This window comes from Xenopus laevis, chromosome 8L (assembly GCF_017654675.1).
Source record: "Xenopus laevis strain J_2021 chromosome 8L, Xenopus_laevis_v10.1, whole genome shotgun sequence".
Taxonomy (NCBI): Eukaryota; Metazoa; Chordata; class Amphibia; order Anura; family Pipidae; genus Xenopus; species Xenopus laevis.
The window spans coordinates 9,704,859-9,726,257 of NC_054385.1; the positions used below are offsets into that span (position 1 = coordinate 9,704,859).

A 21,399-nucleotide genomic window follows, 5' to 3' on the forward strand; every position below is an offset into this window, starting at 1 on the left:
TTAACCAAAGCCAGTGCACTACTCCTATAGCAAACAAAGAGGTCTGAAGTATCCAAGGCCAGTTTTCTGTATTTATAGAAAAAGAACAAAAATGATTTTGACACATTCAAGGTGTGCTGTATTTTTGTGCACCCTGAGTGCCTGTCAAACATGGGACCAACACTTAGGGATTAGGGTTGTTGTAAACGCTGGAATAAATCTGCACCAGTGCCAAATGCAGGGTCCCCCGTGTAAAAAATAAAAAATGCAGAAATAAGAAATGCAGCTGTAATAAAACAAAGAAGATTCTTAACTTGAAGTCCAATGCGGAAATTGTATTAACCAATACATATCCAGTGTTTCACCACTAGGTGGAATCACAGTGCAGAAGAATGTATTTCTAGGAGTTGTAAGTAGAACCAACAAGCCTAATATTATTATTATTATTATCAGATTTGCACCACGTCTCTTGGCAAATGGTGTTACCTATGTTTAGCAGCAGAATTACCTCTTCTTATTTAACTACTTTATACAATCTTCAGATCAGGTTTGACCCAGTGTTTGGGAGGGATATTGGGCTGAAATCCTTGGTCGGTGACCTGACCATTGGAGAGATTATTGCCATGTATGGCCAGCTTTACTATATATATTATACAAGGCTTAAATGCAGCTTTTTACATTTTATTGAACACTAGTATGATACAAAACTACACCATCAACATATATATTCCAGTAAAAAACTAATTAAGAAGTGAAATCTAAATACGGTAATGTACATGCACAGTGAGTAGTAAAACATAGCTGGAAGGTATCATCTATCCATCTACATAATATAATAAGACCTTCTTCAGAGCCTCATTGCAGACAGAGACTTGACCGGTTTATAAGATGTTTAGACTCTGAGTATGGTTCATACCCGGGAAGCTGCTACCAATTATGTTGGTGCTTTTATGTCCAGCTGGGGAAGAATCCAGTACAATTTAGACTGGACTGGTTGGATTTTCTGTCTGCACTTTATAAGCCAATTGGATTGCAAATGGATGCAAATTTTCATTTTGGGTCAGTCTTTGCCCAGTCTGGGTGATATTGGCAAACTATAGCAGAAACCACAGCAATTGACTATCCCCTGTATATTGTGTTTTTGGTAAAAGGTCTTTTGATTCCAGTCTTACACTTCTTCCTCTTACTACAGGGTGTAAGTTGATAATTACCTGTTGGGACATGAAAGGAAAGAGTCATTTCGAGTATTTGGGACTTTTAAATATTTTTTTGATAACATGGCCCATCAATTGAGATTGAGGTACTTTGAGCCCACCAGGAACCCATATGATTCACATTGCACCACCACCCACACTTTCTCCCACACCAACCACTGCTCACAGCTACCAGCCCCCACTAATCAGCAGCAGAGAGGCTAAAAAGCTTATTTCCAAGGCACGGATATACTGAAACTGCCACCCTGTTCAGCCGTCCAGACACCAATAAATTAATTTAAGAGCAGAACTTCTTGGTTTTTAAAAGAAAGTTCAGCTTTTTAAGTGTAGGAGAGCACAATTGCTGTGTCTAGACTAGTGATCTCGCCCTATTCCACAAGGGTCCAAGAAGTAGAACAGCCAAGGAGTTGACTTAGGCAGGAAAATGACCAAAGGTTGAGGTTCTCCTGCCTACACTGGTCCTTTAAGTTCATAAGGCCCCCAGCAGTCTCTACGTCTGCTCTTTTTGTTTTTCAGATAATGGAGCAGTGGAGCAAGAAACTACTGGGTGCAGATCTAACCTCTGCATCTGCCGAGGGGAAGGCGGTACAGGAACCATGTAATTTTTGGCTCGGCCTTTCTTCAGGAATGAATGCATCATCCTCATGGGCAGAAGGGGTGCCTTAAAGAGACATACAAATAAAGGTAAATACTGATGAATTTATCCAATCTATATGCAATAAGAATCTTTTCCCCCATCAGGAAGTTCATCAGTGCAAACAACCCTGGACCATTATCACCACCCCAATATCACCATTCTAACTGGGCGATTAACTTGGTTATGAGGGCTACCAATAAAAGGCTTTCCATTCGCAATCTTATGGTTATATATGAATATATAGCTGTTGGCCTCTTTCTATGGAGGCTAAACTTTCCCAGAGGCTGTTTGGTATTTGTGAACTTGACGTGCCAGGGCCTATTTTGACCCCAGTCATGCCCCATTCTACTCGAGTCCCACCAACATGTATGGGCACACACTTAAGTACTTAAGATCTTTCGATGGGAATGCCCTGGCAACTAAGTAGAAAAATTCCTCTATAAATAGGCCACAACTATTGACCATAACTGTTGCCTTGCAAACTAAGTAGTACGGAACCCCTGTGATTACTGATGAACCCCTTGGGAAAGGCTATGAATTAAAAAAACCTAGAAAAATCAGCATGGGGTGCTGATAAAGAAGCTCATGTCTAGCATTGCATCTGTTTGACCACACTTACCTTTAACATGCGATTCATTGGTGGGCCTGCAGAGGTGGGTTCCTCTGTCTTCTTACTGCGCTTGCTACTTGTTGGAGCACCTTCCCCTTGCAGAAACTCTTTGAGCGGAACAGGGCTGCTACTTCCTGAATGAGAATTTCTATCCAACGCTACTTTTTCTTGCCTGGCACGAGACAGAATGGAGATAACAAAGTCCCTAACGCTTAGTGCAACAGAAGGAGAAGCCACCAAATCCCCAGGATCATAAATAATATTACCAGGATATTGTCTCATATCACAAAGGAGGGAACACAGCACTGTGAGTATGTAGCGCTGCGTTTTATATGAGATTATTAAATCCTTCATACTGAGCTTGTGAGCCACCTCTAGCGCTAAAGAATCATTTGCTTAACCTCACCTAATACCCACATCTAAACACCCTGGGTGAACAACTGTGCTCATGTAGAGCCCATCTCAGATCTGCCTTTTTCCTGTATCCATTCATATACCACATAGATACATATTTTGCTTTACTACCTAGAGCACCAAAAGATTTTATAGCTTGTTATTTTGGAAAAAAATGCACATTTCTACCCATACCGTCGATGTTGATTTTTGCATTGCATTAATTATAAGAAATATATCTCTAATGTTTGTAGCAAATACTTGGAAACCCGAGTGGCCCTTATCCCATTCATTTTTTTATAGATCGCTCATAAAGACAACAATAACCTGGGTGCCATAATCTTTGTAGAACAGGGACAAGAGCTATCCTGCCTTGTTGCACCCATGACCAATTGCTGTAATCTCCAATACTTGTAGGGGGGGTTGAGACCTTTAGACAAAGAGTGTTTTTGGACCAATAAGGGACTAAACAGGGAAGAGAGTCTAAAGATACTATACAGGCCTGGATGAAAAAATTAAAGAAGTAGGAAAACTGAACTGGGCAGAAAACTGGGTGGAAAAGCGGGACAGACTGGAGCAGGACAGATTGGAGCAGGACAGAGCGGATGGAAAAGCAGGACAGACTGTAGCTGGATGGAGCAGGATAAGTATGACAGATTGGAACAGGCAGAAAGAGACTAGAGCAGGTGAAGAAGCAGGACAGACTGGAGCAGGATTGAGTGGGTGAAGAAGCAGGACAGATTGGAGTGGAACTTAGGTCGCCAGGCCTGGACTGGGAGTCAAAATAGGCCCTTCCATTCCAAGTACACAGAGGCCCAAACAGCCCCCACCAGCCCAAACAGCCCCTTACCAGCCCACTATATGGTACCTTTCTATTGAACTATACAGCAGCCCCTCTGGCATTTGCCAGAACCCACAGATTGCCAGTCCGGGCCTGTAGGTCGCCACATTTCAGAATTGCTTGTATCAGCTGGCCGGGGGAAGTGGCTATAGGGAGAAGACCATGACATAAATGAGGGCGTACAATAGGGCTGGTGATATTAAAAGGGACAGGGCTATAACTCAACAGAGAGATTGGAGAAGCAAAAAGGTTTGGATTGGGGGTGGGTCAAGAGCTTAGGTGGGTAGGTCAGGGACTAAATGTAAGGATTACTGCTATGTTTTACATGCTAGGCCAGTAAGACAGCGCCGATCCGCGCCTTTATGCCGCCTGAGGCGGCCTTCCGTTGCCGCCCCGACCCCTCCTCACGGCGCTCACATTTTCTGCGCAGGAGGGGGTCGGGGCGCTGCACGACGCTAGTGCAGAGAGCGCAATTGCGCTCTCTGCACTAGAAGAGCCGAATTTCCGGGTTGAAAACCGGAAATTCGGCTCTTAGTTACCAGGAGCGGCATTTTTGCCGCCCCTGGTAACCAGGGGGGCGCTGCCGCCTGAGGCGAGTGTCTCAACTCGCCTCATTGGTGGAGCGCCCCTGCAGTAAGATAACAGTTAGGTGGCAATCCTACAAGAGATAGGGGTATATTTATCAAAGAGGGAAGTTAGAGATCACCACAGTCCACTAGAGTGAAATTCCGCCTCTCTCCATTCATTTCTATGGGATTTTTAAAAGAGTATTTATCAATGGGTGAAAGTGAAAGTTCACCCTTTGATGAATACCATAGAAATGAATGGAGAGTGGTGGAATTTCACTCTAGTGGACTGTGGTGATCTCTAATTTCATTATTGGATAAATATTCCCCATAGAGTGGGTGGAGAAGCAAGACAGAATGGAGCAGGAGGAGGAGTAGAACAGACTATAGCTGGCTGGAGCTGGTGCAAGAGCAGGAAAAACTTGAGCAGGTGAAGAAGAACAGACTGGAACAGGTGCACAAGTAGGACAGGAACAAGACCAAGGCAAGATCAGGAGAAGCAAAAGTCAGGGACAAGCTGCAGAGCTCAAAAACAATGCATAATGGCTTAAACTGGAAGAGCTGAGCTCTAATTTGCTAATAAGGCTGCTAGGATTTTAGGCACATTGCAAAAGGCAGGTGGTAAACCTAAATTCACCATGAGAGTTTTCTTACTGCCTTTCTGGCCAGGCAGTTAGGGAAGGGCAACCAGGAAGCTGCAGGTTCATGTTTCAAGGATATATAAAGAGAATGTGCAAAGGTAGATAGCTTAAGTATTTTCTCTCTCTAAACTTCTGTATAGATCGAGGTTATGAAGAAGGCTCCTTGGGCTTCTGTGTAGAACTCTGTTTGAGCTGAGGGGCCCCAGCATTCATAGGAAACCCAGTAATGGCAGTCTATTCAGTAGCATATTATTTGGCAGTACTGATGGGCTAGCAACCAAAGCCAAAAATACATGTGTTCTATAGAAAGGTTGTGCTACCAAATCACTCATTTGGTCTTGTCTCTACCTCTAGTATCTAAAGCATGGCTCTTCTTTTTCACGTTACCAAACCCATACTCAGGTTCTTACAATACCTTACTGTTATGTTTTGGTAGCCGAGGATGAGTAGAGTATAACAGTGCTTTATTAGCAGGCTCATGCAGCCATTACACAACAGTAAGCAACGCTAACACCACAAGCTGTATAGAAAGTATGCACAGTATAAGTCTTGAGCACAGTGACATCTACAGGCCATGTGTTTGAACACCACACTTACCCACGACCTCTTGGAAGAAGCTGTAGCGATTGGCTGGTCTCTAGCTCACTGACAAACTGGATGTCTATGTTCAGCAGATCACTTTTCTCTGACTGGCTCATAACCTTCCTAGTAACGTGCAGGCTCTTCTTAACTCTACTGTAAATAGATATGTCTACACCTTGGGAAAGACAAATGTTAGATAGACAAAATAAGCAAAGGAAATATGTCCAGTTGTGATTTGGCACAGCACATAACAAACAGTATTTACCTTCTCCAGTTTCTCCAACTTTTGCCCTCACCGGTGGGTTACCTTGCTCCACTTTATCGCTTTCTTTCTTTTCAGACATGCTTTGTTCTTTAGACCTAAACTCCCTATTGTTGGTAGCAAAATTCCTACTGACACCAGGATGAGAGGCCAGTTCCTTACTAGATCTTGGCAGAACCTGGTTGTTAAGCTTCTCTCCTCGAGAGCTCTCATTATAAAGAGTGTACCTATGAGGTTGCCCACTTCTGGGTACATCGATTAACACTTTCTTAGCTACACTTGGTGGAAACGGTTGACGTCTATAAGGATGGCCGGTGGTTGGTTGAGTTCCAGTCTGTGCTCTGTCACTCTGTGATGGAGATGGAGGTGTGGGACTAGTGAGAGATCGTCTACTACTGTCCATTGAGAGTGTTGAGTGACATGATAAACTATTCATTGATCTTCTGTTACTGTCCATTGAGGGTGTTGAGGTACTTGATAAACTTTTCTTGTCAAACTTCTCTGCTTCCTTCATCTTTATAACAAATCTTTCCTGGTAGCGAGACTCTGCCTCTTGCTCAGATTCATCCTCAAATCTAACTCGAGCTGTTGGTGGTCGTGGTTTTATCCTGTCTCCGAAGTTGATGGAGCTGCTCTTTATGGACTGGCTCAAATCAGTGCTTTCTGACAACTTCATGGGTGGGACCCTATGACACATAACATAAAAATGCCTTAACTGGGATGTGGTGTTTTCACTGATTTCATTTTATAGAGTTTTTTTTTCATATTTTTGCCTTGGTTGGCCATCTATCCATTGAGTTATAGACTGTCGAACTCTGGGTAACCACTGCACAGGATGGTGAATTGAGAACACAGTTGCAGTTACCCAATAAGGATATAACAGGATGTTACAATAATATAAATATGAGAAAATAAAATGACTTACTGTTGTCCAGGAATCACGGCGTGATTGGCTTTAACTGGTCCATATGCGGCCTGGGATTTGAAAGTAAAGTTCCTTTTAATATCACTTGGAGCAGGAGGTGTTTGTGGGCTCCTCAGTTTTGGCCTTAGAAATGGCAAGAGAAAATGAAATTAGAGTTAGCTGCATGTACAGTATCTCTATGAGGACAACCAAAATAGATACATTGCTTCTGCTTCAATTGCATTTGTCATAATATTACTAATACAAAGGCAAGCTTTTTAGGAAGTTGTGGATTCCACCCAGGTTGTGCCACACACCAATAGGATTGGGAATAAAAATAGACTGTTGGCTTGTGAGACAATCTAGGAAAGATAATATCTTTCTGAAACTTGGTTTATCGCAACACAATTTGCTTTCTCTAAGCATCTTAAGGTCTCAGTGCCGTCAGATCTCAACTCCTATCACCATCTCCTTACTCCAACTTCTTCTGCCCTTTCCACCTCCCTCCTTCTCCTTCCTTAATATCTCTCCTCTCTGCCATCTCTGGAATCCACCAAATCCCTCCAACATGCCCTGCTCCTCTGGTCATACACAAGCTGATATTGCCTTCCCACTCTTGAAGGAACATGTGAGGACAGCATCAGTCTGTGAATGTGGACTTCTCCACACAGAGCCTCCCATACTTTACCTGAATACTTTTATTGGAGAACAAGCAGATACCCCCGAGTCACTGTCAGAGACACATCCACTTGGGCCTACAAAGGAAAGGAAAACTGAAGTAAACCGTGTTTTGGGTCAAAGTTGTTTGGTAAATAGTGTGAAGCTGGAGGTGGGGCATGAAAAGGGAATATAGGTATCTTGCAGGATGGAAGATAAAGCCATAAGACCCTGGATGCAAGGGGTGCAAAATCGAGCCCAATAGTGCTCTTTCTAAAAGCAGTTGCATTCAGTGACTGGCTGTGCACTCAGTGCTGAACTGGAAATTAGGTTGATAGGTGCAAAATGCTGATGGGCCTGATCATCCTGTCTTTATCACCTATCATAGGGCAGGGTGCAAGTACAAGGTTCCTTTGTGGTCTACACCTGCCCACGCTCCCCAACTTCTAAATGATGCACAAGTTAGGACAGGTAGGATATGGAAGGGCGGATGTCTATGGGCATACCCACATAAATACATGGCACAATGTAACTTTAGTACCAGGGAAGTAGATTCTATCTATGGCACATAATGGGGAAGATTAAAGCTTGGCTGACTGTGAGGGACAGGATAGTGGCAATAAAGCTGGACATTAATTAAACCCATTAACCATTTCTGTGTGGTTGCTCCCTGCTGTTTAGAGACACCTGGTTGGTCAACCTCCCTGGTTTGCTGGGCAGCAGTTCTTTCATGATGGTTCCTAGTACATCGGGCTTTGTAGGAGAGCGACTGGTGTGACTGCTGAAAATGTTCTCACTAGAGGAATAATTCTGAGTGTTCTTCCCCTGGCTTGTTAGCCTCGCCGTGGCACTGCCATTCTGGCCAGTCTGTAATGGGCCATCTCCTTCCTTTAGGGTATTAAGCCTATTTCTTAGTTCTGCTTTGTTCTGTTCCACCTGAGCCCTTAGACTAGGCAGTCGGAAGGTGATTCCATTCTCAGGAGCTAAGTGATCCCTTCTTGACACCGCTGGAACAGGTACAGCTTTGTCCTGGATAATGACCGTGTGTTGGGGCATCTCGGATTTCTTATTCTGCCCATGTTGTGTTTTGAGAATCTGGACTTTGCAGACGAGGCTGTCCGGAGGCACCCGCTGGGGAGAAATTCCATTTGGCAAGTTGAGTCGACTCAGAAGAGGTGTTGTACATTCAAGCTGTGGCAGTTTATGGATCTCCCTGTTCCCTGTTCCAAGCTCTGGCGCCAAACTGAAAGTATTGGGATATTTTTGACGAAGTTCATTGTAGAATCCGTCCAAGCTTTTCATGTTTCTTCCAGAGACTTCCATCAACATATATTTCTTCTTCTTCCTCCTTCTCCCTGTATTTGACTCTTTCACACCAAACAGGCTGCATCATATCCAGTAACCTTCTCCTGAAACAGATTCGATTTATTAGATTTGATTTCATGACTGACAATAACGAGCGATATCTGGAACCTTCTTATGAGATAAGGGGGCCCAGTCTGAAGGTCAGTTAGGGGGAGATTTGGGGTGAGTGATTATTTGTACCCTGGGTACCCCTGGAACTATAGCAGGGTGACACCCCAATGTTTCTATATATCTGTAACCTTGTTATGAGCTAAGGGGGCCCAGTCTGAAGGCCAGTTAGAGGGAGATTTGGTGTGAGTCCTTATTTGTGCCATGGGTACCCCTGGAACAATAGCAGGGTGACTGTTACCCCAATGTTTCTATATCTGTAACCTTGTTATGAGCTAAGGGGGCCCAGTCTGAAGGTCAGTTAGGGGGAGATTTGGGGTGAGTGATTATTTGTACCCTGGGTACCCCTGGAACTATAGCAGGGTGACTGTTACCCCAATGTTTCTATATATCTGTAACCTTGTTATGAGCTAAGGGGGCCCAGTCTGAAGGTCAGTTAGGGGGAGATTTGGGGTGAGTGATTATTTGTACCCTGGGTACCCCTGGAACTATAGCAGGGTGACTGTTACCCCAATGTTTCTATATATCTGTAACCTTGTTATGAGCTAAGGGGGCCCAGTCTGAAGGTCAGTTAGGGGGAGATTTGGGGTGAGTGTTTATTTGTACCCTGGGTACCCCTGGAACTATAGCAGGGTGACTGTTACCCCAATGTTTCTATATATCTGTAACCTTGTTATGAGCTAAGGGGGCCCAGTCTGAAGGCCAGTTAGGGGGAGATTTGGGTGAGTGCTTATTTGTGCCCTGGGTACCCCTGGAACTATATCAGGGTGACTGTTACCCCAATGTTTCTATATATCTGTAACCTTGTTATGAGCTAAGGGGGCCCAGCCTGAAGGTCAGTTAGGGGGAGATTTGGGGTGAGTGATTATTTGTACCCTGGGTACCCCTGGAACTATAGCAGGGTGACTGTTACCCCAATGTTTCTATATATCTGTAACCTTGTTATGAGCTAAGGGGGCCCAGTCTGAAGGCCAGTTAGAGGGAGATTTGGTGTGAGTCCTTATTTGTGCCATGGGTACCCCTGGAACAATAGCAGGGTGACTGTTACCCCAATGTTTCTATATCTGTAACCTTGTTATGAGCTAAGGGGGCCCAGTCTGAAGGTCAGTTAGGGGGAGATTTGGGGTGAGTGATTATTTGTACCCTGGGTACCCCTGGAACTATAGCAGGGTGACTGTTACCCCAATGTTTCTATATATCTGTAACCTTGTTATGAGCTAAGGGGGCCCAGTCTGAAGGTCAGTTAGGGGGAGATTTGGGGTGAGTGATTATTTGTACCCTGGGTACCCCTGGAACTATAGCAGGGTGACTGTTACCCCCAATGTTTCTATATATCTGTAACCTTGTTATGAGCTAAGGGGGCCCAGTCTGAAGGTCAGTTAGGGGGAGATTTGGGGTGAGTGTTTATTTGTACCCTGGGTACCCCTGGAACTATAGCAGGGTGACTGTTACCCCAATGTTTCTATATATCTGTAACCTTGTTATGAGTTAAGGGGGCCCAGTCTGAAGGCCAGTTAGGGGGAGATTTGGGTGAGTGCTTATTTGTGCCCTGGGTACCCCTGGAACTATATCAGGGTGACTGTTACCCCAATGTTTCTATATATCTGTAACCTTGTTATGAGCTAAGGGGGCCCAGCCTGAAGGTCAGTTAGGGGGAGATTTGGGGTGAGTGATTATTTGTACCCTGGGTACCCCTGGAACTATAGCAGGGTGACTGTTACCCCAATGTTTCTATATATCTGTAACCTTGTTATGAGCTAAGGGGGCCCAGTCTGAAGGTCAGTTAGGGGGAGATTTAGGGTGAGTGTTTATTTGTGCCCTGGGTACCCAGACAGTATATCAGTACCCAATGTTTCTATTAGGGATGCACAGAATCCACTATTTGGATTTGGCCGAACCCCCGAATCCTTCACGAAAGATTCGGCTGAATACCGAACCCATTCGGAATCCTAATTTGCATATGCAAATTAGAGGTCCTTGTTTTGTGACAAGAAATCCCTAGTTTGTATATATCTGTACCCTTGTTATGAGCTATGCAGATTTCATTATATCTGTAATATCGTTAACACCCTCCGACCCCCACCCTAAATACTGGCATAACACACTTCCACAGCAAGCTGCCTTCCCACAAGACAGTATATCAGTTCCACAGCACATATATGCAGAAAGCAAGTATTTTTGCACATTGTTCTGCCTATATCTATATATTGCCCTCCTATTGTTTGACAATACAATACTTACTTAGTACATGAGCCCTCTTACCTCTTAAAATGCACTCCAGAATAATGCAAAATGCTGTTCTGCAGCAACTTTATTCTTTAATGAATAATTAGAATATATCCATGAAAGGGATATGTGTTACTATAAGGGGTATAATATTCCCTATATAACAATACGGATGCCTTTGCTCTATATATGATTATAAGTGTGATATAAATACCTGTATTCAGTGCTGCTTCCCCTCATCAGGAATGCACCCACCAGCCTGTAGCACCCATTTCTTTCTGCGTCTTCTCTGCTGGGAACCTACATTCCGCCCCTACCTGCATCCTGGAACACAAGTGTTTAGTGTTTGGCTGTAGGTGTGAGAGGCAGTTATGGGGTGTGATTGTTGTTCCCCGCTGTCATGGTTGCACAGAATGGACACAGCTCTCCTGCTCAAAAGCTTTTAGTAACACCCTGCTCAGGGATAAAGGGGGATATGTCTATATACAGTATATATATATCTACATCTATGGATCATGTCTCGTGGGGTGGGGGAATAGTAGCTGCTACTAGTAGTTGGCTACAAACTTTGTTTTTTTTGGGTTTGTACGTATAGAGAAAGTGACCCACTGTATACAAATAGGTAATAACAGAACCTTTGTTTCTAGCCAGCTACAAGTAGCAGCTATTATTATCCCTTGAGGAATCTGAGGACACCTGTAATAGAAATATCCACAAATGTCTTCAATTGCAACTCCCATTAACCCCATCAGCTTTTGTCTCTTTGGGGGTGCTTGGAGGGCTGCCGGTTGGGCAACACTGATATAAAATGTTATTGATTCTGATGTGCCCTGCTGTAGCTATCTACTGTAACCATCTTTCTCCTACTGTCACCATCTTGCTCCAACTGTTCTTATTCCTACTGGTGCCATCTTGCTCCTACTGGTGCCATCTTGCTCCTACTGTCTCCATCTTGCTCCTACTGCCGCCATATTTCTTCTACTGTCTCCATCTTGCTCCTACTACTCCATCTTGCTCCTACTGCCACCATTTTTCTCTTACTGTTGCCATCTTTCTCCTACTGCCGCCATATTGCTCCTACCTCCTCCATCTTGCTCCTACTGCCGCCATCTTGCTCCTACTGCCGCCATCTTTCTCCTACTTTCGCCATCTTGCTCCTACTGTCTCCATCTTGCTCCTACTGCCGCCATATTTCTCCTACTGTCTCCATCTTGTTCCTACGACTCCATCTTGCTCCTACTGTCGCGATCTTGCTCCTACTGTCTCCATCTTGCTCCTACTGTCTCCATCTTGCTCCTACTGCTACCATTTTTCTCCTACTGTTGCCATCTTGATCCTTCTGCCGCCATATTGCTCCTACTTCCCCCATCTTTCTCCTACTGCCGCCATCTTGCTCCTACTGCCGCCATCTTGCTCCTACTGCCGCCATCTTGCTCCTACTGCCGCCATCTTTCTCCTACTTTCGCCATCTTGCTCCTACTGTCTCCATCTTGCTCCTACTGCCACCATATTTCTCCTACTGTCTCCATCTTGCTCCTACTACTCCACCTTGCTCCTACTGCCGCAATCTTTCTCCTGCTGTCGCCATCTTGCTCCTACAGTCGCCATCTTGCTCCCACTGCCACCATCTTTCTCCTACTTTTGCCATCTTGTTCCTACTGTCTCCATCTTGCTCCTACTGCCGCCATATTTCTCCTACTGTCTCCATCTTGCTCCTACTACTCCATCTTGCTCCTTCTGCCGCAATCTTTCTCCTGCTGTCGCCATCTTGTTCATATTGTCACCATCTTTCTCCTACTGTCTCCATCTTGCTCCTTCTGCCGCCGTATTTCTTCTACTGTCTCCATCTTGCTCCTACTGCCATCTAGAGTTGCCACCTAGCCGGTATTTTACTAGCCTGGCCTGATGCCAATGTTATTCATAGGGAAAACCCACAAAAATATAGGCAGGCCAGTATCTTTTTTCCAGAAAAGGGGGAGCCCCAGTAATTGGGGCCATTGCTCTACTGTCTTCATGTTTCTCTTTGGTCTCTAACAGTGGCCCCAGGCTACACCCCACTTGCAGCTGTGCAGGACTCTGCCTGTATCTGAAGTGGCTTTGGGGGTGTCATGTTTCAGTTGTGGGGGTAAAAATGAATTTGGGGCCAATTAAAGGATGTGGACAATGGGCTGTTACTGTGGGAGACCAGGGGAGAGGAGGCAAAACAAGTGACACAGGGTGAGAGAGTCATTTCTTAATTACAGGCTTCGTGTTATTCACTTACACACGGGGGCACAAGATTTCCCTGCAGGGCCCCAGTGTCATTTATACTTCACTAAATAAAGGCTGTGCAGTGGGCGTGGCTTATAGAAATGTAAATATAGGCCTCTAATCCCCGCCTGTACATTCCAGTATATTAATAATCATATATAGACCCGGGGAGAGATTCTGTCACACACCACGTTCCCCTCTCACTGTCATGCGGGACATTACCGGTTTACTTCACCATTGGACAACCGGGATGTCAGTCATATGGAAGAAGGCGCCAGACTCGGCTCTGATTGGTATAGAGCTGTGCTTTGGAGCCCACGCTGATTGGACGCTCCGCTGAAGCGACATGCCATTGGTGGAGTGGCCGGGAGACCGGAAGTGTTGTTAGAAGTAGAGTTTTCATGCGCCCCCCTGAGCAGCAGTTGTCGGGTCTTTGAGTGGCGTGACGGTGCCTGGGCGGGGGAAGTGCCGGTGAGTATCGGGAGTGACTGGGCACAGGGAGACTCGTGGCCTCAGGGGTTTCACTTCTTTCTACTGCGCTGAGGGAGTTGTCCCCGAAGCCTCCCACCATCATCATCACAGGGACCCCTAACTTTATACTTGCCTAAAGGGCTTGTACACCTTGAACTGTCAGTCTGATGTACAGAGGGATATTCTGAGACTGTTTGCTATTGCTTTTTATTATTTGTGCTTTTTGACTTATTTAGCTTTTTATTCAGCAGCTCTCCAGTTTGCTGTTTCAGCAGTCTGGTTGCTAGGGTCCCAATTCCCCTAGCAACCATACACTGATTTGAACAAGAGACTGGAATATGAATAGGAGAGGCCTGAATAGAAAGAAGAGTAATACAAAGTAGCAATAACAATATATTTGTAGCCTTACAGAGCATTTGTTATTAGATGGGGTCAGTGACCCCCACCATTTGAAAGCTGCAAAGAGTCCGGCAGATAATTCAAACACTATTAAAAGAAATGACCAATTGAAAAGTTGCTCAGAATTAGCCGTTCTATAACATACTAAGAGTTAACTGAAAGGGGAACAAATACATAGGATAGTGATTTTAGTTCCACATATAGATTTGTCTAATAATGTGTAGTAATTGCTGTAGTTGTACTACGACTCCCAGCATCCCGCTGACAAGCCTTGGCTCTTATAGGGAGCTTGGGATGTGTAGTTCAACCTCACAGGGAGTGCTGGAGGTTCCCCGTTACTTGCCCCTGCCCATCTCATTCCTTGCAGACCCATTCCCCATCCATGCCTTTAGCACCCGGCACTTTATCTATAGGAATGATACGGGCACAGCCCTTCAGTACAGCCACAGAGATCCCTGTCTGGTGTTGCCAGTGAACTCAGAGCTTATGGCCTCTCTGTTGCTGACAGTTAGAAGCTGAGGCCACTTTCTGTCACATTCACTCACTGTGTGTGTCTGTTATGTGTCCAGCTATTGACTGTCAGCACAGAGATGCCTGTTTTCTCCCTGCCAGTTATTCCTGGTACATCTATGCGGGCGCAGCACTGGGACTGAATGACTATTTTTAGAGAGCTTTGCTGGCCCTTCCTGACCATTTGGCTCCTTTAACAGATGGCGTCTCCATTCTGTGCTTATCATCACTGGGTCACACCCCGGCTAATTTAGCCACCAGGATTATCTGAAGTGATGAAGTGACCAGCCTGGCACGCGATCTTTGCTTTGTTCTCCTGCTGTGGATAAAATAGACCCTTCTGGCATAAATGGGGTTAATCCATCCAGTCATAAAAATAGAATTGCCGTCAGGGAGAGCATTGCACTGAATTTCTTTTTAATGTGAGAATGCCCTGCGTTACACACTTTGGATTGGATTTCACTGAGCCAAGTGCTTTGCAACGACCCCCCAGTCAGAGAGGAACAGTGAGAGAAACCTGCTCTGTTCATTAGCACTCTTTACATGGACCTATGGCATGTCTGAGCTTAAAACCTGTATTTAAAGTGAGAACTTTCCCTTAGACAGTACAGTATGAGATTGTGTGCCCAGAACATTCCTTCTCTGTATATTTGTATTTATACATATGGGAGGAGGTGCCATATTGATTCCCTTAGACCAGGGGTCCCCAACCTTTTTTTTACCCGTGAGCCACATTCAAATGTAAAAAGAGTTGGAGAGCAACACAAGCATAAAATACTCCCTTGGGGTGCCAAATAAGGGCTGTGATTGGCTATTTGGTTGCCCCTATGTGGACTGGCAGCCTACAAGAGGCTCTACTTGGTACTATACTTAGTTTTGATGCAATTAAAACTTGCTTCCAAGCCTGGAATTCAAAAATAAGCATCTGCTCTGAGGACACTGGGAGCAACATCCAAGGGGTTGGAGAGCAACATGTTGCTCGCGAGCTACTGGTTGGGGATCACTGCCTTAGACAGTACAGTATGAGGGTATAGCTTATTGTGTACCCAGAACATTCCTTCTCTGTATATTTGTATTTATACATATGGGAGGAGGGAGGTGCCATATTGATTCCCTTAGACAGTACAGTATGAGGGTATAGCTTATTGTGTGCCCAGAACATTCCTTCTCTGTATATTTGTATTTATACATATGGGAGGAGGGAGGTGCCATATTGATTCCCTTAGACAGTACAGTATGAGGGTATAGCTTATTGTGTGCCCAGAACATTCCTTCTCTGTATATTTGTATTTATACATATGGGAGGAGGAGATGCCATATTGATTCCCTTAGACAGTACAGTATGAGGGTATAGCTTATTGTGTGCCCAGAACATTCCTTCTCTGTATATTTGTATTATACATATGGGAGGAGGGAGGTGCCATATTGATTCCCTTAGACAGTACAGTATGAGGGTATAGCTTATTGTGTGCCCAGAACATTCCTTCTCTGTATATTTGTATTTATACATATGGGAGGAGGAGATGCCATATTGATTCCCTTAGACAGTACAGTATGAGGGTATAGCTTATTGTGTGCCTAGAACATTCCTTCTCTGTATATTTGTATTTATACATATGGGAGGAGGGAGGTGCCATATTGATTCCCTTAGACAGTACAGTATGAGGGTATAGCTTATTGTGTGTCCAGAACATTCCTTCTCTGTATATTTGTATTTATACATATGGGAGGAGGGAGGTGCCATATTGTTTCCCTTAGACAGTACAGTATGAGGGTATAGCTTATTGTGTGCCCAGAACATTCCTTCTCTGTATATTTGTATTTATACATATGGAGGAGGGAGGTGCCATATTGATTCCCTTAGACAGTACAGTATGAGAGTATAGCTTATTGTGTGCCCAGAACATTCCTTCTCTGTATATTTGTATTTATACATATGGGAGGAGGTGCCATATTGATTCCCTTAGACAGTACAGTATGAGGGTATAGCTTATTGTGTGCCCAGAACATTCCTTCTCTGTATATTTGTATTTATACATATGGGAGGAGGTGCCATATTGATTCCCTAAGACAATACAGTATGAGGGTATAGCTTATTGTGTGCCCAGAACATTCCTTCTCTGTATATTTGTATTTATACATATGGGAGGAGGAGGTGCCATATTGATTCCCTTAGACAGTACAGTATGAGGGTATAGCTTATTGTGTGCCCAGAACATTCCTTCTCTGTATATTTGTATTTATACATATGGGAGGAGGGAGCTGCCATATTGATTCACCAGCTGGCTCTTACAGTGGAAACAAGTCCTCTGATCTGGCAATCTAAAGTCTGGGTCTGGTTCAAGTGAGAACAAACGTTAGCTACAGGTTACAGTGACATTCTAGACAATTCAATGCGTCACACTTTAGGGAACAGGTCAGGGAAGGCTCTTCCCTGTTTCAGCACAATAATATCTCCATGCACAAAGCCAGGTCCCTAAAAAAAAAATAGGTTCTTATAGGCAACAATCATCTGATTGGATTAGCCACATTTAGGCCCTTTAAAGGAATTGTTCAGTATAAAAATAAAAACTGGGTAAATAAATAGACTGTGCAAAATAAAAAATGTATCTAATATAGTTAGTAAGCCAAAAATGTAATGTATAAAGGCTGGAGTGACTGGATGTGTAACATAATAGCCAGAACACTACTTCCTGCTTTTCAGCTCTCTTGGTTTCCACTGATTGGTTACCAGGCAGTAACCAATTCTATCATTAGCTGCTGCCTGTGCATCGAACTATAACAGGGTTGTCTTACTAGATCTCTATACTCGACTCCTGTCTTGTTATATAGTCATAATTGTCTCTCTATATTTCTATGTGTCTCATTTCGATACACAGAACTGTTCCATAACTTGCTTATTGTCCATGAAAGCTGACTCTTTCCTCGTGCCTCCAGATCTGAGTCCATAATGTCGACGGAGCTGGTGGAAGACGAAACCCAGTTTTACGGCAAAGCCCAGAATTATTGGAAGAATGTTCCGCCTACGGTGGACGGCATGCTGGGAGGATACGGTCATATATCCAACGTAGATCTCAATGGCTCCAAGAAGTTCCTGCAGAGGTTTCTCAGAGTGAGTATACACGGAAGCATCGAGGTGTTGATCCATTGGTGCTGCAACTACAGTTTTATATGTGGAATTGGAGACATTGAGGGGTGAAAGCCAGACAGGACACTTGCTAGGGCTGATTACATTTCTATCTAATTATCATTTGGGGGAGCTGCCCTACTGCATACTGTAGTGATGGCTTTAAAGTAGAAATAAACCCTAAAAATGAATGTGGCTAAAAATTTTATATAGTGAACTTATTGCACCAGCCTAAAGTTTCAGCTTGTCAATAGCAGCAATGATCCAGGACTTCAAACATGTCACAGGGGGTCACCATCTTGGAAAGTGTCTGTGACACTCACATGCTCAGTGGGCTCTGATTGGCTGTTGAGAAGCTGAGCTTAGGGCTCGTCACTAATTATCCAGCAGAAAATGAGCTTCCCCTGTAATATAAGCTGATGCTACAGGTTTGCTGATTATTAAATTCTGATGCTAATTGCACTGGTTTCTGTGCTGCCATGTAGTAATTATGTGTATTAATTACTAATCAGCCTTATATTGTGACATTTCTATTCTATGTGTACTGTATATTGTGAGTGTGTCCCTAAGCTCAGTAAGTGACAGCAGCACAGAGCATGTGCAGTGAATCAGCAGAAAAGAAGATGGGGAGCTACTGGGGCATCTTTGGAGACACCGATCTTTACTGCTAAAGGGCTCTGGTTGGTACAGAAGCACAAAACATCATGTACAACATTTCTAGCTAGTTAGGCTTTAGATCTCCTTTAAAGGTGTGATTGAAGTTGAGGGGGTCGTGAGATAGAAGAGAGCAGATACTGGCTGCGAGGACACCCGTGCCACTTCCCCAATGGTATGTGATTAGTTGTGGATGTTTAAGTAGCTCTCTGAAAGCTGATAGGTACAGGACGTAAGTAGTAACCGAGATGCTGCCGGTGTAATAGTGCGTTCCCTGACTAGTGCTTTATCATCAAAAATAAAAATACAGCTATGCAGGCTCAACTGTCCCACAACAATCCCTCACGCTGTCGTCATCGAAAATTCTCGTCATCTGGCTGAGGATGCTGGGAGTTGTAGGTCATGTTATCAGGTAGGCAGCGCAAATGCTAGTCTTTATTTTGTGTTACTGGTTGGCTTATAGCTGCACAGCTGATTAACAGCCAACTGGCAGGAGCATGGACACGTTAAAGGGATACTGTCATGGGAAAATGTTTTGGTTTTTTTTCTCCATTTCTCTCTTGAAATTTGACATGGGGCTAGACATATTGTCAGTTTCCCAGCAGCTGCCCCCAGTCATGTGACTTGTGCTCTGATAAACTTCAGTTACTCTTTACTGCTGTACTGCAAGTTGGAGTGATTTCACCCCCCTCCCTTCCCCCCACAGCAGCCTAACAACAGAACAATGGGAAGGTAACCAGATAGCAACTCCCTAAAGCTGACCATAGACACAAAGATCCAATTGTTAGAATCGGACTTCCCCATCTCCCGACCAGATCAGTCGATGTTCTGCCCCTGACAGCAATCGTATGAAAGTTATGTCCGACAAAGCTGGTGACAGTCTCCCACTGAAAATCGTACGATTGGCAAAATCCAGGTCCCACTGAGACACATTCAGTTACATTGAGTAGGAGAAACAACAACCTGCCAGAAAGCAGTTCCATCCTAAAGCGCTGGCTCTTTCTGAAAGCACATGACCAGGCAAAATGACCTGAGATGCACCTACACACCAATATTACAACTAAATAAATACACTTGTTGGTTAAGGAATAAAATGTTATATTGTAGAGTGAATTATTTGCAGTGTAATTTAGAAATAAAAACTAGATCATAAAAATCATGTCAGAATCCCTTTAATTTAGTCTCGATTTGCATATTTCACGTGTCTCTATTTATGCCTTTGCAATTAGCCGCCATCTTTGTGAAATCCATTAGGGTGCCTTTCTTAAAGGAGACCCGTCTGCCTATTGCTACAGTGGAATCAGGTTGGGTCCCACAGCCCATGATCCTTAATCATCTTTAAGTAGACGAGACATTCTCACCATAGTTTTCTGTTCTCACCAAACAGCAGGAAGGGTCGAACAAGACTGGAAACGCATGCGCTCTAGACTGCGGCGCTGGAATCGGCAGGATCACTAAACGACTGCTGCTGCCGCTCTTTAAAACCGTAGACATGGTGGACGTGACGGATGAATTTCTGAACAAAGCCAAGAGCTTCCTCGGCGAGGAAGGCAAGAGAGTTGGGAACTATTTCTGCTGCGGCCTGCAAGAGTTTTCTCCAGAGCCGAACCGCTATGATGTCATCTGGATCCAGTGGGTAATAGGTAAGCACGAGATGAGCCTTTCCCAGCATGCACAGCGCCTAAATCCCAGTCTGGTGCTTTGTGTTGAACCCTTTTCTTTAACGGCAGGGCATCTGACAGATGAACACTTGGTGAACTTCCTGCAGAGGTGCAGACTGGGCCTTCGGCCAAACGGCATCATCGTCATCAAGGACAACGTCACTCAAGATGCCTCCATCATGGACGACGTGGACAGCAGCATCTGCAGAGAAATAGATTTAGTCAGGAAACTCATCAAACAAGCCGGCCTCTCCATTTTGGCCGTTGAAAGACAGGAGAATTTCCCCGACGAGATATACCACGTCTTCTCCTTCGCTATGAGATAAAGACGGCGCCGGAAACCTGCTCATAGACCGGTCCATCGTTTCGGGAAGCCTTTCTGACTGTTCTGCTTTGCCAAAAGATGTCCTTGTGCATGATGGTGAGACGGGGGAGGGGGGTACCAATAGGAGAACTGCTGTGACAAATGAAGATTTGGAACGGGAACAATTTAAGAGAAAAAAAGGCATGAAACTGAGATTTTCTAAAGATCAGAAATGGTTCATTAAAGGAAATCGTAAGAATGTGATGGACCACATGGAAGGAATTGACCGGTAGGATTATTGGGGGTAACTTTTTGTTCCCCAGAGTACAGTAAGGCTTATGGCCTGGTGCCCCCTCTGCACCCCAGCTACAAAGAACTATGTGTGTGTGTGTGTGTGTGTGTGTGTCGAGAAATGGAAGCGTGCTTTCATATACTAGAAAAAGTTATGGCACCTCCCAAAAATGTTAATATTTTAATATAATAAATTATTTTTCCTTGTTCCTGCTTTTCCCTTCAGTTGCGTGCAGCCCAAACCCATCCTCAAAAGTGGGGTTACACGTGTGTGCACAAGCATTGATTGGATGGATTTACCCACGTCCTGAATTGTGGTTGGACCCAGGAACCCCAACACAAACGGAGTATCTGTTCTTGCCATGGTGAACCCCACCAAGCAACTTTCTAGTTCTGTTTATATTAGGGATGTGCAAGCAGAGGAATGACAACCCAGAACGTCTTGGGTGAATTAAATGCCATGAAGGCATGAAGTCTGCTTGATTGTTTCACGTGTCTGGGCTTGGCTGAGGTGCATGGGCTTCTGTGGTGGCTCAGACTTCTCAGACAGTGATTTGCTGTATATAAGTAGGTGGACTTGCATATAACTGCGTAAGGGTTAAACCATTCAGTAAATAGGAAGAGAACGGCCACTTAAAAACATTGTATTCTTGTGTCTATGTTTAACAACTTTATTAATAATCTCTCTCACCCCTCCACACCTTCTTTTGGCTTCCTTCTGTATTAGGTTGATAAAGCAGCCATATT

General features: G+C 44.3%; 2 protein-coding genes across 5 annotated transcripts; one reads left to right on the plus strand and one right to left on the minus strand.

The window, feature by feature from the left end:
• Window positions 1-644: 644 nt before the first annotated feature.
• Window positions 645-13,314, minus strand: LOC121396878 (serine/arginine repetitive matrix protein 1-like). 2 transcript variants are annotated; one of them, XM_041572466.1, is made up of 9 exons: window positions 11,200-13,314; window positions 7,937-8,695; window positions 7,318-7,384; window positions 6,651-6,773; window positions 5,729-6,411; window positions 5,479-5,638; window positions 2,450-2,612; window positions 1,754-1,854; window positions 645-1,190 (listed from the first exon to the last, which is right to left on the minus strand). In XM_041572466.1, the coding sequence occupies exons 2-9, from the start codon at window positions 8,613-8,615 to the stop codon at window positions 1,187-1,189; spliced, it is 1,980 nt and encodes a 659-aa protein (XP_041428400.1). In that variant the 5' UTR covers window positions 8,616-8,695; window positions 11,200-13,314; the 3' UTR covers window positions 645-1,186. The 2 variants fall into 2 exon arrangements, with proteins under 2 accessions (XP_041428400.1, XP_041428398.1); XM_041572464.1 differs by having other exon boundaries at window positions 645-1,854.
• ntmt1.L (N-terminal Xaa-Pro-Lys N-methyltransferase 1 L homeolog) lies at window positions 1,767-20,859 on the plus strand. Of its 3 annotated transcripts, none has more exons than XM_041572176.1 (4): window positions 1,767-1,877; window positions 17,553-17,727; window positions 19,784-20,039; window positions 20,127-20,859. In XM_041572176.1, the coding sequence occupies exons 2-4, from the start codon at window positions 17,566-17,568 to the stop codon at window positions 20,381-20,383; spliced, it is 675 nt and encodes a 224-aa protein (XP_041428110.1). In that variant the 5' UTR covers window positions 1,767-1,877; window positions 17,553-17,565; the 3' UTR covers window positions 20,384-20,859.
• Window positions 20,860-21,399: the final 540 nt, after the last annotated feature.